At 36.6% G+C, this 18,910-nt stretch overlaps 1 protein-coding gene across 8 annotated transcripts; it reads left to right on the top strand.

Annotated features, from left to right (window-relative positions):
• The first annotated feature begins 222 nt into the window (after positions 1-222).
• LOC18431876 (uncharacterized) lies at positions 223-16,886 on the top strand. 8 transcript variants are annotated; one of them, XR_016056591.1, is made up of 9 exons: positions 223-1,175; positions 2,343-2,586; positions 2,815-3,156; positions 3,409-3,470; positions 3,620-3,697; positions 6,219-6,328; positions 6,419-6,490; positions 6,603-6,713; positions 16,146-16,886. XR_016056591.1 is itself a non-coding variant. In XM_020665795.2 (9 exons), exons 2-9 carry the CDS (start codon positions 2,401-2,403, stop codon positions 16,572-16,574), a joined length of 1,377 nt encoding a protein of 458 aa, XP_020521454.1. In that variant the 5' UTR covers positions 223-1,175; positions 2,343-2,400; the 3' UTR covers positions 16,575-16,886. The 8 variants fall into 8 exon arrangements, 4 of the variants coding, with proteins under 4 accessions (XP_020521454.1, XP_006842059.1, XP_088724547.1 ...); XR_016056589.1 differs by having other exon boundaries at positions 6,216-6,328; XM_020665795.2 differs by having other exon boundaries at positions 6,219-6,315.
• Positions 16,887-18,910: the final 2,024 nt, after the last annotated feature.

Raw genomic sequence — 18,910 nt, 5'->3', positions numbered from 1 at the left:
TCCTTTCTTTTCTCATTTTCACTTGTCACGTATTTAACCGTCTCTCTCTTCCCTCCATTTTCACTTATTTAACCGTCTCCCTCTCTCACCTAAACAGACCCCATCCCCTCCTCGTAAGTTCTCACTTATTTAACTGCCTCTCTTTCATTTTCACTTATCTAACCGTCTCTCTCTATTTCAATTTTTTTTAAAATAAATTTATTATCCTCTCCTCTCTCTCTCTCTCTCTCTCTAGTCACTTGTCAGTTGTCACGTATTTAGGCGTCTCTCATCTTTCCCTCTCTATCTCTTCCCTCCTCTTATTTTGACACATTTCACAGCGTCCCACTAAATTCCATCTTCATTTTCACTCACTTATTTAACACACTCTCTCTCATCAAACCCTCTCTCTCTCTCCGTAGCTCGTCCCTTCCATTTTTACTTATTTAACTTCCTCTCACTATATTTCCTCTCTCATTTTTTTCTCACTTATTTAACCGTCCATCCCCCCTCTCTCTCTTTCACTTATCACTATCAAGTATCAATCACTCCCCCTTTCTCTCTCCTCATTTCTTACCTCCTATTTTCACTTTTTTTTTTTTTTAACCGTCTCTCACTGTCTCTCTTCCCTCCTTTTTTAACACACACACACTCTCTGTCTCTCTCTCTCTGATATTTTCACTTATTATTACACACTCCCTCTCTCTCACATATTTTCACTTATTATTACACACACACTCTCTCTCTCTCTCTGATATTTTCACTTATTATTACACTCTCTCTCTCTCTCTGATATTTTCACTTATTATTTAACCGTCCCGCTCCACCCCTGCCTGTCTTCAATTTTCGCTTTTTAAATCCTCCCTCCCCCCTCTCTCTCTCTCTCTCTCTCTCTCCTTTTTGCAATTATTTAACCGTCTCACGATTCCCCCTCCCCTCCTCTCACTTGTCCCTCTCTCTCTCTCTCTGTCTCGCTCTCTCTCTCTAAATCTCGAAGGAGTGAGATCCTAAGGCGCTGGCAAGGAGCAAGGAGGTTGCAGACCTTCCTCGATCTTTCTCCCTCTGGAAACGATGGCTTCGCATTTTCTCTACCGATTCGTTACCCATTTATTCTTGCTGTAGACCTCTTGATCTATGCTCCTCCCTCTAATCCAGAGCTTTAATGGCGTTCTGATACTCAAATCCGGTAAACTAAGGTAACACAAACTCGTGAAAGTTACTTTTTGCTGTTTGTGTGTGTCCAAAACGTTATGCATTTGAATGCATTATGATCCATCCGCTATCTCTAACCGCGAGAGTCCTAGCAATCTATTATGGATTTATGTTTGTGCTTGATTGTCCATTTTGTGTCTTGGACGTGTTTGGATCGACGACAGTTTTAATCCACTGTGGATTATATAATATGCTTGCATAATCCTTTGAGGTTTGAAAACCTCCACTGTTTTTCCTTTGTTCTCAGTCATTTATGCATGTTGTGTTTTTAGTAAGAAATGGATTCTGATTATCGTTTTCACCTGGTTCATTTTTTTGTATTTTTTCTTGGATTTTATTTATTTAAGTAGAAAGTTATTCATTGTTTAACCTTTTTTTTTGAACCGATTGATTTCCTGGTGTACTTGTTTTATTTTAAGTTTTTATGTGAGCTGATTATTATTGTTATGATTATTATTTTGATATTTTTAACTTTTGAGCTGATTGATTTTATTTTGTGCTTTTTTCTTTTGTAGAGAAAAAAATTATTTATGTTTCTCTGTAAAAGTGTAGTTAAGTACTCTTTTGGTTGATTCATATTCATTGTGGTGACATTTGGGGTTTCATGATTTGACCATTGTCTTATGTTTAGTACTCGTGTAAGGATATAATTTTGATTTGAAATATAAGGCATTTGGCTAATTTCCATTTAATTTTTTTGATCCCCTGGTTGTTTGGTCGAATTGAAAATGTTTCTCAAGGAATACCTTTCATTTATTTTGATCTTTTTTTTTAGAGTAATTCGTGTGAGGAATTGAATAAGCATGTTTCTGGCAGTGCTCAAAATGGATGTCACTACATTGGAATAGTTATGAAGTTGAGGAAATTTTATTTTGGCCCCTAATTCCAGCGTCTCTCTTGTTCTCTCAGGGAAACAAATTTTAATTTATCAGCTTTTCCTTCATATCTTCAATTTATGGCTTTCATAAAAGTAGGATTTAATTTCATGGATTAAATGGTTTCAAGTTATTTGCCCTTTTTCTACTGAAATGAAATCCCTTTCTGACTATATATTGCCTTTCTTGGAGCGTGCAAATTATTTGCTTTATTATATTTTGGTATTCCTTGCACATGGAAATTGAGGCCTGATTTGGGGGTGCTTATTGCTGTAGTTGCCAGTTGTGAAGAAACTGAGGATTTTATTAAAACCTGCAAATTGAGCTTCACAAAATGGATGATGGCCTAAAAATGTACACATCAGACCAGGTAAATGGGCTATCTGATTTGGGTAAAGAAGCAGATGGAAATTCTGAGACTTCACCTCAAACTGATGAATCGGTGGTGTTCAATTCGCTCAAAGGGGAAGTGGAAGCTGGACCCACTTCTACCAAAAGCAAAAACTCTGTCCATGCCAAGGTAGCTATCGTTTTCTGTTTTTTTTTTTCTTTCTGATCAGTAATATTACTCTATTTTCCACTGCCAAATATGACCCTATTGGTTGGGTTGCTTGTGTTTTGATTGATGTGAGCCGAGTTTCTTTTATACTTCATTACAGAGAAAAGAAGCAAATACATTTTAAAAACAGAGTATTGCATGACTATACAGACCCTTGCTTGACATGGCATACTCTTTTGTGTTATGTAGGACTTAGGAAGTGAAAAGCCCAATCGCTCTAAGTCACAGAAGGCTCAAGGGAAATCTGGGAAATCAAATTCCAGCATTGAGAAGCCCCAAAGCCCGAAAAGAGTTGTGGCTACTTGGGTGAAAAAGAACAAAGATGGTAACCATACAGATGGGATAGCATCACATGTTTCTAATGGTTCTGTTACTTCGACTTCTCGTTCAAAGCACAATGCCATCCAGCCTTTTGCCCTTGTAACCAACAGGGGATCTCTCAATGGGGTGCACCCTGTCGACAGTAATTTAGATGGTGGTTCAGGTCAACAGCTTAGATCCAAGTCTATGCCAATTTCAAGGCAGCCCAAGGTAGATAAATTTGCCTGGATACTTAAAAATAGGACCTGTATCCTTTTGAGAATACTTTGAGAACATATTAGAAATACCGATGATTGGGTTTTGTTCCCTTGTGTGTCTTAAGATTCTTATTCTTTCAGTAAGGAACTGATTTAGTGGGTGTGATTGTGAATGATAGCGTGCAAATATTGTTTTAGTTTTGGTTTTGGCTTGCTTCTTTGTGTTGGTTGTACTGATATGTGTGGCTTATGTTTGATTGAGCAGCATTCTGGGAATAGTGGATCAGCTTCCTCCGCTTTTAAGGCCTCACAGTCAGAAAGCACCAAGTAGGTTTGCTTGCACTCAAGTCTTACGTTAAGCTATGCAAGACTTGTTGTAACATGTCATTTATCGAGTATTGAAATCAATTCCATTCTGTGTGTGATTGGATTCTGATCAGATTGTTTCTCTCTTCCTGGGACATGTCACTTTGCAGATTAGAGGACCAAAATCTAAAGCCGTCCAAGGGAGAATCATCCAACAAAGATGAAGAAGATGCTCATTCTACTTCTTCGTATCCTTCTTGATTTATAATTGACAGGCACACACATATAAATGGAAACAGAACATGCACTGCCGAGTAATTTTTACATCCTTAGCTCACAGGCCAAAAACTCCAAAAAAAAAAAAAAAATCCATCTGGGGAGATTTGTTTGGCCCCAAGTTTTGTAGAGGACCCATATTCATCCCAATGAACAAGCTCATGAACAAAAATGCGGAAGGGAATCCACTCAAAATGGTCTTTTTTTAGGAGAGAGAAAATGCAATGCATAAAGCCTCCTGTTTTAGGAAAGAAGTCAAAGAATAAGCGGTTTTAAAACAAGGCCATAAGGGATTTGTTTGACCCCAAATTTTGTAGATGTTCTTATCATCAGTAGATGGCCAGTTTAAAAATAGAAAAAAAAGTTGATTTTGAGTTATTAAAGACTTGGATATAAAATGGACAGCCATTGTTCACTAAATTCTCTCTCATCTAATGCAATCTATTTTCCTTTCATCTATTTTTATTTTATTTTATTTTTATTTTTATTTTTAATATTGTTTAGTGGGTTCAAGAGTGTATATGTGCAAATTATGGGGTCAAACACATCATGGATCAGTTTTTTCAGGAGTTTTTGGCTTGTGAGCTGATGATGTAGAGATTAGCTTCGGAGTATGCAAGTCTTCCACACACACACATATAAGAGGAAGGGATTTCATGTTAGTGTTTCATAATAATATAATGACATGACTCCTTTTGAAAACAATGTTTTGTATGACCCAAAATTTCGCACATGCACTCTTCATCCCGATAATCCCCCTCCCATAAAGAGCAAAAAAACCCAGATTTGCACCCTAGCAAAGGTCAAAATGAGTCCTTCCCAACTAAGGATCTAGTTGTCCATTTAGTGGACATTGAGATGAAGATCCTTAAAAACTCAAAATCCATTTTTTTTCCTAAAATTGTTCATCTAATTAAATTTGGGATGAAAAGGAATCCCTTTAAAGCCTAGATCTAAGCGTCCAATGAAATGGAGGCCGTATGTTTATTAAGTTAAGAAATCACTTTTATAGTTGCATTTTCAAATTTTGGTTTCTTAAGAGTGTTCATCTTAATGAAAACAGTGTAAGTTAAGTAATCACTTTTAGGGTTGCATTTTTGAATTTTGTTTTCTTGTGATTGTTCATCTGAATGAACAAAGTGTACATTTCAAAATTGGGGTGCAACAAGTGCGTTCATCACCGTTCAAATTCCATCAGATAGCCTTGGTTGTCCGATAGTGTTTGAATTTTATTTTATTTTTTTACAAATCCAATTCACATGAAACTTTGAGGGTGTGTGCCCTCATAGGCACACCTAATAAAAATTTAAAAAATATTTCACATAAGATAAATGATTATAATACTTCTATAATAAGTTAGGGTTCTTTTGGTTATTTTATTTTAGGTGAAATATCTTTTATATTTTATTGGGTGTGTGATGGTGTGAGATACACGCCTCAAATTTATCTAATTAACCAAAAAAAAAATTTTGAATACTATCATGCGATCCCAACCATCTTAATTCGATCAGGTATATATATATATATATATATATATATATATATATATATATATCATGCTAGGCATATCCCTTCTATTTAGGGTTGGCTGTATGAATCCTTTTTGCTATTCCGCTCTATCAAGCACCATATCCTCAATCAGTCCATAGGTTATCAAATCTCTTCCCATGACTTCCATCAAATGTCCTTTTGGACCTTGGCTTTTTAGAGCCTCACTTGAAAAGCTTGGCAAAAAAACATTTTCTAGCATGAGAAAACCCCTATGATAGCTCGAAAATTTTTCACATTTGGTTATGAAATTTAAAGCTTTAAAAAATGGTACAGAGCTTGTAGATCTATCAACACTTGAAAATGGACAGTTTAGATAATGGGTTACAAGATACACTACTTTTAGGGCTTGAAGTCCTTTTTTTTTAAACATCCATAATGGTCAAGGTCGAGATGATCAATTGATGATTTTCCAATGCCAGAACTGCAATTTTCAATGAGATTTAAGATCTAGCTTTACTTTTTCTCATAAAGCTTAGGCCTTATATATATATATATATATATATAGAAAGGAGCCTTTGTTCTATGACAAAAAGTTAAATCACACCTCGAAAACTATTGAAAAATGTTGTTCTTGCACCAAAAAACCTACAAATTGGTCATCTCGACCTTGAAAATTATGGATTTTTAAAAACAAAATGGATTTCAAGCCGTAAAAATAGTGTATCTTGTGATACATAATCTAGACTTCAATTGTTGTGATCTGCACCATTTTTGGAGGTTTAGATTTCATAATCAAGGGTGGAAATGGATTTTCAGGCCATCATAAAGATTTTTTCCATTGAAATTGCATTTTTGCTGGGGTTTGAGATGCGGCTTTACTTTTTGTTGTAAAGCCTGAGCTGTATTCTAGCCACATCCTGTATACATTCATATAAATAGTTTTTGGGATTGTTCACCTACTTGTAGCCGTAGTCTATGTGAAACCTTAAGGATTTTAAGCAGTCCTAGCCTTGCAGAAACTAAGCCCGGAAGAGTCGGTACAACTCCTTCCTATGGTTTTAGCTTCAGATGTGATGAGCGAGCTGAGAAAAGAAAAGAGGTGCAATAACTATGTGCGTTAATCATGTTTTTAATTAAAACATCTCTATACCACGCATCTGCATTCAGGTATCTAACTATTGTCTCATTTGTCTATCCACCAGTTCTATTCAAAGCTAGAGGAGAAGATTCATGCAAAAGAAGTGGAGAAAAGTAACTTGCAGGCCAAATCAAAGGTGATGCATATAAGTCAATGTATTGAACAATTTTTCTTTTGCTGATTATGGTACATATACATTTAACTAATTTTAACATAGGTGTAAGTGACATCCTGTATTCATTCTGTAGGAGACTCTAGAGGCTGAGATCAAGCTTCTTAGGAAGAGCTTGACATTTAAGGCCAATCCCATGCCGACCTTTTATCAGGAACCTGCACCACCAAAAGTTGAGCTGAAGAAGGTAAATACAATGCATTATGGAAAATGGTCTTTCTCCAACTGATCAATTTTTTTATTCATTGGCAATTGGCATGAAATGTTCTTACATTATACCAACTTGAATTTCTGTCATCCTGAATGCAGTACCTGTGGTAAGTTATATCCAGTATGGCTTTAAGTTTGTGCATCCTTTTCAATACTGCCAAATTGAGAATATATTGATACTCATTGAAATAGTGGCACTTGGATCATGGCCAGTTCTGCACTTCCATATTAGCAATCCACGCCTCTTACAGGGAAGTCCTGCATAGACTAAACGTCAATTAGGAAACTGGTTCATGATTGCAGTTTGTAATTCATGAGATTTTGAGGTAACAAGTGATGGTTCGAATATTTAAATCATAGCATCTGTGGCATTACTTTGATTTGTTATGAATAATTGGAAGGTTAGTTATAATCACTGGTCCTTAATGTTTTGATGTTAATCCAGCAGCCATGTTGTTTTCAAAAGAGCTGATTGTTTAGCTACTTTCCTTTTAGGCTGATCTTTAAATTTGGATGGCAGCCTTATGATCATCGTGTTTGTTTCCAGTTCTCATGTCATTGGCTGTACTTCGGTTATCTATCTGTCTATCGAATCTCCTTACCATTACTGTTTAAGATCATATTGTTCTCAACTATAATAATAATAATAATAGTAATAATAATAATAATAATAATAATAATAATAATAATTATAATGATAATGATAATAACAATAGTAGGAGAAGTAGTAGTAGGAGTAGTAGCAACAGCAACAAAGAATAATAATAAGAAATCGCTCGTGTTGCTTGCATTAGGCTATCCTTTTTGGCTGAATTGGTAATTGTGAGAGGTTAATATGTTCGTGGTGGGTCCATTATGAAGCTACAATACATTAAAAATAAATGAATACTTTCATATGAGTAAACGTATATATTAGAATTCAAGTTAAATGGAATACATACATATGAGCAGATGTGGAAAATTAAAAGTCAAGTTCAATTTAGACGAGCTTTGCTTTATAGGGTGGAATGTTGGGCGGTCAAGAAACAACATACCCATAGGATGAATGTAGTTGAGATGGATAAGTGGCAAGACAAGAAGGGATATAATTTGAAATAAATACATTCAGGAGAATTTAGGTTTGGCTCCAATAGGCGATAAGATGAGAGAAAGTAGACTTAGGCGGGCTGACCATGTGCAACGCAGACCCAATACAATACATGTTAGGAGATGCAAGTTGGTTCGAGTGGAAGGCTCAAAACGGGCAAGAGGTAGGCCTAAAAGGACATGGTTGGAAGTAGTGAGAAAAGATATGGGGATTAATAGACTCACTGAGTGTATGTTGATAGAGCAGAATGGTTTGTAGAGATGACCCCACATAGTTGGGAAAAGGCTCTGATGATGATGATAAAGTACAAACTTAAATAACGTTTATATCTTCGTCTTACATGGATATGTTTTCATCTTTTGCCTTATTGTAATGTCCATCCTAACTGTCCCCATTGAGTAATGATACAAGTCAAGTTCTATAGACACTTTGAATCGAGGTTTAGCTTCACATTACATTTGTAATTGTTTCCATGAAACAACCAATGTTCGAAAATTTGGCTGCCCGACTACCTTGGCGAAAATTAAACGCCTAGGCGCAGTTTGGGTGGGGGCATTATGCGTTTTGCTTTTGGGCGCCCGCCTAGGCAGTCAAGGCGCTGCTTAAGCACTATTGTCTGAGCGCCCACCTAGGCGCCACTCCGTGACAACTTGTGGGTTGGTGGAAAAAAACCCTTGGTGAGCATAAAAAAAGTAATTTCCCCCCCCCTAAAAAGGGGCGAGAAGGGTTCGAGGGGGTATTCTAAACCCCCAATAGAAAATTCATGGCCTTTAGGGTGAGAAAAACCCCTCAAAAACCACTCTTTTGCGATTTATCGAAAGATCGATAGATTTTTTATTTTTTCGATTTCTTTCCAAATCAAAGGCAATAGTTTGTGTGTAGATTCAGAGCTTCTAGTAGTTGATTTTGGAAACTTTTGGCGACCCAATAGACAAGGTTTGCACCGACATCGATTTGATTTTGAAATTTTTAATGTATTATCATATTTGAAAGGGGTTTTGATTTTATTTTGCTACAATATATTATGTTATGAATCATGCGTTGTTTCTTTTACTTTTTTTTCTTTTACGATATATTTACATGTTTGTAGTTAAAAGATTGATTTTTTTTGGTGATTTATAGATTTTTTTTTCACTTGGATGATGAAATTGAGCATATATCGTATTCTTTTATGAATAATTGATTCCTTTTTTGTACAATGTATCTTATTTTGATATTCTATTTTTTTTATTTAGTCTATTTGAGAAATAATTGATTATGTGATTTCTTAATGGGTTAAGTCTTATGTGAAAGTGAAACTAAAGTCTTAAAATGTTTTATATATTTAGTTATTCATTTAAGAATTCCCTTCTTTTTTATGTTTGGGATTGGGGGGGGGGGGGGGGGAGTTTGATTTTGGTGAGGGTAACCTGTCCCTGGGTGCCTGTCTAGGCAGCCCCCCAACTGCCTAGGCAGCCAGGCACCCAAACTGCCTTGACGTCCAATCCGCTTTTTTAAACATTTGGAACAACCAATACTCTCTATCTCAGAATCACTATAGTACTAAGTAGGGTTGAGATAGTACTCTACTAGGTGTAGGGGCCTCTCCAACGGTAAATCCCATTTGTCATCTATAATTTTCAAAATGGCGCGATATTTACTTTCATCATTCTTCAACTTTATCTTGATTTATTCTTTTGCAACCTCATTGCCTTGTAAACATGTCCTATTACCGGTTCCTTTTCACTATCCACAATGCGCAACACCTTTACAAGAGGATAATGTTGAACCCCTGTCCAAAACCAAGGTGTTATAACAATGTCATACACAATTTTCCCTTTTGCCTCCTTAATCCACTTGCTTTCCTTCCAATTTGAAGAGACAAACATGATTCGAAGCTTGTCTTTTTGTTTATTAAGAGAATCCAAAAACAAGTATGAAGTTGCAAACCTTGTGATCCCTGGCCTCACCAAGTCAGCCCCTCCCTTATACTTCCTAATTATGGCTAAGACATTGATGTCGCTGTAAATGAAATTGTTTCAGCTTCTGCTTTATCTATTATCCCCTTCTTCACTTTTTTCTTGCTAATTGCCTTGCATGAGGTCAATGTGATGCATCGTGCAAGGCGTTTAGAAAATGAGTGGCCTCCTAATCCCCAATAATCTAGCAACTGCCATATTACCGTAGCCATATCAGTGACAACTCACACAAAATGTGACCCCCACCCCCCCCACCTCCTCAATACACTTATCCACTACTCCAAATATGAAACTTACATCAGGAATCTTAGCAGATGTGTCAATGGACTTAAAAAAAAAAGTTCCCATAGAACAATTTACCAGTGAATTCATAATGCTTATTGCCCTCTTATGGCTCCAAGTATCTATCATAATGGTTACCCCACACTTGCCTCATGCATCCTTGTGTGTATTCAGGTACTCATTTGTGAGCTCCACTTCTTTTTTAAACAAAGGAACCTTGAGTTCATAAGGTGTAAGGGGCGTTATATCCTGGGCTAAACTGCCCTACTGCCTCCAACATAGCTTGGAACCTCTTCAAAATGGCAATATTAAATGACAGATTTGCTTGACTCTCCAGACTAGTCTACGCCTGTGCGCTTTCTCGAACTATCGCCTCATGATTGGGAGGGGTAAAGAATGTACCAATAGGTCCCCTTCTTTGAGGCCTCTTATACCCAAATGTGCTTGTTTTGGATATGGAGGTCCCTTTCTCATCATGTTTATTCCATAAATATTTACAAATCTCTCAATGCCTCATATTGTTGCCTCTTCTCTTTTCTTTTGGACTGCTTGTAAAATGTCCAACATCGCTTTCCTAACATCTCTAGGGACTTGAGTACATGGTGCTACGGCCCCTCTAATGCTAGCCAAATGTTTCTTCAATCAATTAATGCCAGCTGTACTCCTGTTTACAGAATTTGTAAGCTACCTTGTTCTTGTCATTATGATTGGGGCAGAGTTCATAGTTCCAATCCAGATAAATGTTTTTATTTGAACTTGAAGAAGACATTGTGACATAACTACAGCCCTTAGTTATCGACTTATCACCGAATCCCTAAACTTACACAAGACTACCAAATCATCATCATCATCATTATCATCGTCATCATTTTAGCCTTTTCCCAATTAATTGGGGTCGGCTACTTGAATCATGGTTCTCCATTCTGCTCTATCAGGATTCATGGTGGGTTTTGGCACAATTTTATGTTGGTTGTGGATGGGTTAAGGGAAAGTTTAAGGTCATCACCCTTCTTAGACCAACAAGACTACCAAATACAAACTTGAATATATTAACAAGAAGTCCAATGTGTAGATAAATTCACAAAAGTGAGATTAACTCATGACTATGTTGTCTAAATATTTAAAATTTAAAATTGATCATTCAAAGAATATTAAAAAAAGATTATCTGAAAAATTATCAATAGGTGACAAACTAGAAAGAATAATATATAGAAAGAATAATATATTGCCCCTTTTCAATATTTTGACAATCCAAGGAAGAAGTAAAGCTAGCATGCTTGAGAAAAGAAACCTAAAATAATGTTAAAAAACTCAAGGTAGAACTTACACATCAATATTGCAACGATCTAAAGCATCAAGTTGAATAAATAAATTAGGAATCATGCAAGTAAACTGACTCATCCAAAAAAATAAAAAAAAGGTTTGGAGCAATGGACTTTTTCTATTGATTTGGTTTCTCAATCTAACAATCACAAAATAATATCAAGGTAAAACCTGCCCATCAATAAGGCAATGATTTAAAGAAAGAATGGGAAAAAAATTATGAATCATGTAAGTAAACTAACTCATGCAAAAAAAAAAAAAAGGTTTGGGGGCAATGGACTTTTCCCCTTTAATTTCTTTCCCAAACTAAAAATCACAAGTATCAAACCATGAGATTAATGCCTTTTTTCAATAATTGGATTTCCCAATTGAATTTTTTTTTTGAAAGAACCTAAATCAAAACCATAGTGATTAGTGAATATGGGATAGTAATCCAAATAGAAACTATTAAAAATATAAAAAAACCAAAAGGGAAGGAAGAATAATCTTAATACATTTTACACAAAAAACACAAAACCCTAATTAAAAATGTTGTAGTACACGAACCTTCTCAAAATAGAATCGACATTGACCCAAATCAGCGAGTTTTGGTTGCCAAAAGTCCTATTTTGCAACCACTCCAAGCTCCAAAAAGAATCTGGTAGAATATCTTTCGATTTTGATTTGAAAACGTTGATTTTTTTTTTTTTTTTTATTTCTTGATAAATTGCAATTTTTTTTTTTTAAGAGAGTTTTAAGGGGTAAAATGATGAAAAACCCCTTTGGCAAAGGGCTTATTTCCGCTCTTGGCCAAGGGTTGCCAAGATGCCGCCTAGGTACCCGCTGTACGTGGGCACCTCGACGGTGTCTTGGGCACCTAGTGTTGGGTGATTTTTGGAGCCCGTGAATGGATAAACAAATGTGACTCCAGAAATGCTTAAAATTCCCACCCTGCCAAGTAATTATTCTTGGACAAAGTTTTTCTTTTTCTTTTTTTTAATTTATGGGTAAATTTGTTCCTAGGCTCTGTAGATACCTTGTTGGTTACATTCACATGTTAATTAATGGAGGGACAAAACACTCTATTTATCGATAATAGATGACAACTTTGAAAGGGAAACGGAATATAGGTTACAATATACTACCTTCACCTTTGACTGCATTTCTCTTGACATTTGGGTTTCAGGTAGTGAACTGTGGCTATATGGCTGTTTGTATATGCATCTTTGTGTGAGTGTCTGACCATCTATATGTTGAGGCTTGACACTATTGGTCTCTTTTATAGACTTGTGCCAGGTAGTTATACCGTCATCCCCGGTCATTGTGTCATAGTACTCGTTATGGGAACTGATTTCACCAACTTTAAAGAGATCATATGCTGACACATGTTTCTTTGTCAACAAATATTGATCCTCGTGGGGCCACATATAATCTAGATAATTTTGAAGTAGGACTTCATACATCACTTCTGCCATGTAAGCTTATAGCTCATGTCTTGATAGAAGACTTCTGGTGGACAGTGCTATTTCATATTTCACCAGAGTTTTCTTAAGGTTGGAACCTTTGATTTCCTTCCGAAACATATAATTTAACTTAGGCCTTGTGACTTATCTCTTGAGAGGTCATGGGTCGATAGAGGAGTATTACCGAAAGGAGTTTTAGGTGCGGGTTCCTATCTTTAAGGTTTTGACTAAGGACCCGGTTTCTATGTGGCCAAGCCCGCATATGTAGAAATGCGGGCCTCTTAATAAATATTTTTTTAGATGGATTTTAAGACTTAATTTTTAAAGACATGTAATCTATAACATGGAAATCATGAATATGAATAAATAAATAAATTTGAAAAACTAGAATAATAATTCTAGTAAGAAAACATTTGGACCGTTAGTTTCCACTGTTTTTAGATAGAACACTTACACTTGCATCCATGTTTAAGATGGATGCTTTACACTTTCTGGACTGCATATGTAGAAATGCGGTCTAGCCCGCATAAAACAATTTTCCTTTGACTAAAGGAAAGTGGACCTTTCCTATCTGCCTGAGCGTATTTGATGGCAGGGGAACTCAAATATATTTTGCCGAAGCATAATGATAGAATAAAGGTAGTTGAGAGGATTCACCGGACTGATCCAAATAAAGGGATGGTTGTCGTTAGTTTGACAAAGGCTACTAGGGTTTTCAAAGAGTGTGTTACCACTGGTGACTACTTTCAGGCAATGCATGGAGCTATTTTTATTGCTTGTTGTATTGTCTTCAACGCGCACGGATGCATCTGATTTAACTTAATGTAATATGTGAAAAAGGGGTCTCTAGTCTTTCTCGAGATGGGCTTCTGGTGAAGTTTCAACTGGTTTCAAAATTTCACTAAAAAACCTAATGGGGTGCCTTGGGCATTGCCCGACTAGACCCCCCTTGCCTAGGCTACACCTAGGCGAATTGTCGGTCATGCCACCATAGAGAGCAATAGTATAGTTTCTAGAGAGTTGCTTCTTTGTAATAGAGTGTGAGACATAGGATTAGATTGGGGATATCGTAGTTTTATTTGCAAAGAGTTGAGAGGGTAAAGTTTTTTGTTTTTAAATTGTTAAATTGTTGAAATTTAGTGGTCACTCAGACTCTTAAACAGCTGAGATCCTTGCTCTACTCGAAGGCCTCAAAACTCTTCAACCCCTCATGGAGTCCAGGACTGATCACAGAAGGTCATTCTAGCAATGTAATAGCATGGGCTTCAGGCTCAGCACCTTGTCCCTGGTACTTGGCGCATATCTTTGATGAAATCACCCACCTCAGTAAGGGTTACACTATCTACTGGAGCCACATATGGAGGGACAGCAATTTTGAAGCGGATAATCTTGCGAAGGTGGGTGCTTCTAATGCTAGTGACTAGTAATTTTTTGCAGACTCAGTCCACATCTTGCAGGGCTTTTGGCACTTTGTCCCCGGTTTACTATTTTCTTTACACCATAGGTGAATTTTGTATAGTGCTCCCACTCGATGAGTTGCCATTTTTTGGCTGTACATAGTCTCTTCCTCTTCAGAGACTCATTTTTATAATATTTTTTAACTTTTAATACAACCATTAACTTCCTAAAAAAAAAAAAAAAACTGTTGTTTAGGTGAAGAAAATTACAGGAGATTGGGAACCCACAGACTGGGTGCCTGATTAGCCCCAACCATGCTCAGAAAATGCTATACATCCAGTATATAGACAACAAGAAAGGATATACGAAAGATGGGGCTCAGGTGTTTAAAGAAGTGCCCAAAATGTCCCATGCGTTGCATCCTGTGTGGCTCCCTCTTTAGTCAGGGCATCATCTACTGCATTGTCTTCCCCCCAGGTATGCCTCCAAACAAAGTGAATATGCTTGCAAATATGGGAAATTTCGTAAAAAATGTGATCCAGCCTCCAAAGGCATGGGGGGGATCCTAAGGCCCAGGCGATTATGTTTTTAGAATCCTCCTCGATTGTCAAAGTGAGTTGAGAGGATAAAGCTGGTAAAACTGTTTTAAGGATTGGTTGTATGCAATAGACGACACCCTGGCCCTGCCTTCAGGTATGGTGGTACAAAATTATTCGGGATATTGGTTGTTTTTTCAATGATAAGAGGTGAGCCTGAATTTTTTTCCTTTCAGATCGGTGATGAGAGGGGGACTTTAGTGATGCTATGCAGAACAATGGGGATGGTGCCTTAGTCGCAGAACACTGTGGTTCAATACAAGCTTATAGAGTGTTTGATATTGAGATGGCAGGCTGACATTCAGGGGTGCTTTTAGTGTCATGAGATCAGTTTGAGGGAAATGTTTTAGTTGCTGCCTGGTAGTTATTCTTGAGGAGAATTGAGATCAAGCTGGGAGGGTTTCTTTTTCTTGTTGGCATGTTCATAGAGAAGTTAACAAGGTCTTGGATCATACCTTACTGCATATCAAAAATTTCATCCTTGTATTAACTTTTTTGGGAGCCTGAACCTTCAATTTGGTTTAGATTTTCTGCATCCTTGCGGTTTTCCATCTAGTTCTTTTGAGCCCTGTTTTTAATGTTTCAACTGCAACCCTTGGCCTCTAGTCTTTCAAGAAAACACATTGCCTGGCTAACACATTGGAACGAAAAGTGTGCATGCCGAAGGACTTGTGCATTAGGAGCTGAGAAATGAATTCCATTGGACCATTTTTTGGAACAAGTTTGCTGCAACAATTGTTTAATGCATGTGCAGTCTATTGATGTAAGCAACCATCTTTGATTGCATATGTTGTTGGTTTATGAATCCATAGTTCTGTTTCTGAGCTCAAGGAAGGAGATATGAAGAAAGAGAATGCCTTGGCTGTCTTGGATGGAGACACCTTCTATAAAGAATGGACCCCAAAAACCCCCACCCAATCTATATGCACAATGTGACAATCATGTTCGGCCATCGCCCTAAACCAGTGTTTGCTATACCTGACCTGACTAAACCTTAGGAGGATCCCTGATCTTTTTCCTTTTATGTCTATCTGTGGAATATGGAGATTGTAATCACAATGTCGGCAACACTATTATACAAGGGGATGCTGTGTTTATTTGTGTCTGATTTATTTATCCAAAGCTTTTTTCAGCCTTTATGCATGAATATATGAATACTTCTTCCTGATACAATTCAATCTGCAAACTATCCTTTGAAAACGTGTTTATAATGTTTATAATGACTTTTCCCTATTAGAAACATGTAATAGATATTTGATAAAACATGTTTATAATGTATGTATAGTTTATTAAAGGTATGTTTGCTATTTATTACACACTTAGATACCGCCCACAAGAGCGAAATCCCCGAAGCTTGGCCGCCACAAGAGTTCAAGCGGCGATAGCGATGGAAGCACTGGGCGCTCTTGCCGATCAGCGCGCCTTAGCCTGGACGAGACCAAGACAAACAATAATAGCACACCTCCCTCTCAAAATCCAAAAAAATCGCAACGCAAATCTCTCCCCAAATTGCCCTCCGAGAAATCGAACACCCTCCTCGAATCAGAGGAAAGACCCCTTGATAATCAGATTCCAAACTCAGATGAGACGCCAGAATTTGTTGCTAAACCAGATGAAATTGAGTCCATGGTGGAAGAAAGAGAAGGAAAAGCGGTGATTCAATTTTCGGAGAACAAAGAAGGTGAGAGTGAGACTGAAGTCAGTGAACCAGTTGTTGTACCTGAGGATGAACCAGCAACCGAGAAGTGTTGAAACAACGCAATGTGAAGGCTGATTGCCAGTAAATAAAAGAGGTCAGGTCGCCATTGAGTATTGGGAGTAGCAAAGATTGTCGAGGAAGTCTATTTATAACTTTTAGAGAGAGAATGCTACGGTTTGTGGGTGCTTCTTTTGTTCATAGTGTCATGAGCTTCAGAGAGTTTTGTTCTCTCTCTCTCTCTCTTCTGTTGCTGGGTAAATTTGAATGTCGAGCACTACCTCTGTTGTATTAATTATCCTCTCCTTTTCTTTCTACTGTTAACATTACCTTATTTTATACTGTAATTTGTGTCAGTTTTCACCTGCTTTTGCTTTCCCCTTTCTTATTTACATGCATTTTTTTACGTACGTTTTCTTATCAAATATTTAATTAGTAACCCTGTAGAATTTCTTCCTATTTTTATTTTATTTTTATGTTTTACAAATTAATGTTTTCTTTTACAGCACTGCATATAATTGTAGTTGCATACATCATGTGAATTATACGCCATTGATGTACGGTATACAGTATACCACTGGCATCAACAGTCCGTTTCTGATCAGAGATTGGAAGATCACCCTTTGACAATCACTTGGATCAGATGGATTAATCCCCACCGCTTGTCATTAGTACTAATGGTGATATCCATGGCATTTCCGTACACTAGAGTTGTAATTTGTAATTTGATAATTTAGGGAAAATTATGGATATCCTCTTGAAATGTAAAACTCTTCAAATAAAACAAGTGTTTGAAGAAAAGAACGTGGCAGTCCGGTAGAAAGGTGTGCAGGACCGGTCATTAGAATTCACTGGTCATTAGTACTAATGGTGATATCCATTCACTAGTGTTGTATTTTGTAATTTGATAATTTAGGGAAAATTATGGATATCCTTTTGAAATGTAAAAACTCTTCAAATAAAACGAGTGTTGGATTGGAAGAACATGGCTAAAAATTCAGTCCGGTAGAAATGTGTGCAGGACCGGTCATCAAAAATTCTGATAATCGGTCCTGTACATTTTTTGTTGAATGGTATTTTTTGCCATGTTCCTTTGATCTAACACATTTCTTATTAGACCGTGGTAAAAATAAAATAATAAAAAAAAGTTCGGCACTAAAGTATGCCGGACTGATAGTGAAGCTTCTAGAATTCGAAGCCTGAAGTTGGTTCGGCACACTTTAAGAACATATAATCACTAACGTAGAGATCATGAATATAAAAAAATAAATTTTTTTTTTGAAAACTAGAAATAATAATCCTTTTAAAAAAACATTTGGACAGGTAGTTTCAATTGTTTTTTAGATGGATCACCTATTTGCATCCATCTTTAAGATGGTTGCTCTATACCTTGGGACCACATATTGTAGAAATGTGGTTCAGCTCACATGAAACAATTTTTCTTTACAATCACTCTTGCTTTTTAGATTTTAAACTGAGTAGTTGTGAGCATGTTATTGACTAGATTCAATTTCAAATTTCTTTTTCGAACTTTATGGCACGTTCTACGCTATTCAATTTGGAATTTAATGGCTAGAGGCAAGTTTAAAAAATCATCGATGTAGATCAAAATCGGCCTATTTGGATCAAGAATCGTTCTACCCAAGCCGATTCCCGCAATATATCGGAATTCGGCCGTGTAACCCCTACAATCGACAATTCCACCGTAGTGATGCTACAGTAGAGTAGGCAATTCTACTTTTCAACCGCGAACAATGATGTACTTTGTTTATGAGTTTTCATCCACGACACTTTTTTGGAGAATTAGTGCTCTCAAATCAATAAAAAATGGTTATAAACCCCTAGACTCAATCGATTATAAGTAACAATATGAGATTTGTGGATTGAAAAATGGGTTTTTTTGAAGGTTTTGTACAAATTCTCCTTTTCTGAGATTTTAGCATCCATTTATAACCAAATCTTATGAAATTTGTTTCTATTTGAAGATAATTGAATTCTAGACAATATTCTTGTTGGAATTTGTTCGATTAAACTATGGTTCCCTATTGATTTTGCTTCCAAAGGCACGAAAAGTTCTTGGAATTTTAACAGTCAACCAAAAATGAAGATGACAGTGCAGATTTTGGTCGATTTTGATCTAATTTCAGTGGGGTTTATGATCCATAGAAATGTACTTTTCATATAAATCGGTATACTTAATTTTCAATTCCTCTTTATTTTTTTACAAATTTGTTTTTTTTTTTTTGACCAAGGTTCAACAAATTCATTAAAAAAACTAAAGGGAAATTACTTTATTCGAAACAACAAAAGAAGAGAGTGAACACCCTTTTTCGCCAATGCCTCAACGATGTCATTAGCTTCGCGGTAGACATGGGTGAAAGATATTGAAAGA

This window comes from Amborella trichopoda, chromosome 5, assembly GCF_054954075.1.
Source record: "Amborella trichopoda isolate Santa Cruz 75 chromosome 5, AtrichopodaSantaCruz75HAP2 v2.0, whole genome shotgun sequence".
NCBI classification, from domain to species: Eukaryota; Viridiplantae; Streptophyta; class Magnoliopsida; order Amborellales; family Amborellaceae; genus Amborella; species Amborella trichopoda.
This window is presented reverse-complemented; position numbering and strand designations above follow the sequence as displayed.

Bases quoted from the DNA above. Each gene is read 5' to 3' on its own strand.
- LOC18431876 (XM_006841996.4), top strand. From the start codon at position 2,401: ATGGATGATGGCCTAAAAATGTACACATCAGACCAGGTAAATGGGCTA. The intron at 2,587-2,814 runs GTAGCTATCGTT...TGTGTTATGTAG, and splicing joins AAAACTCTGTCCATGCCAAG to GACTTAGGAAGTGAAAAGCC. The intron at 3,471-3,619 runs GTAGGTTTGCTT...GTCACTTTGCAG, and splicing joins TCACAGTCAGAAAGCACCAA to ATTAGAGGACCAAAATCTAA.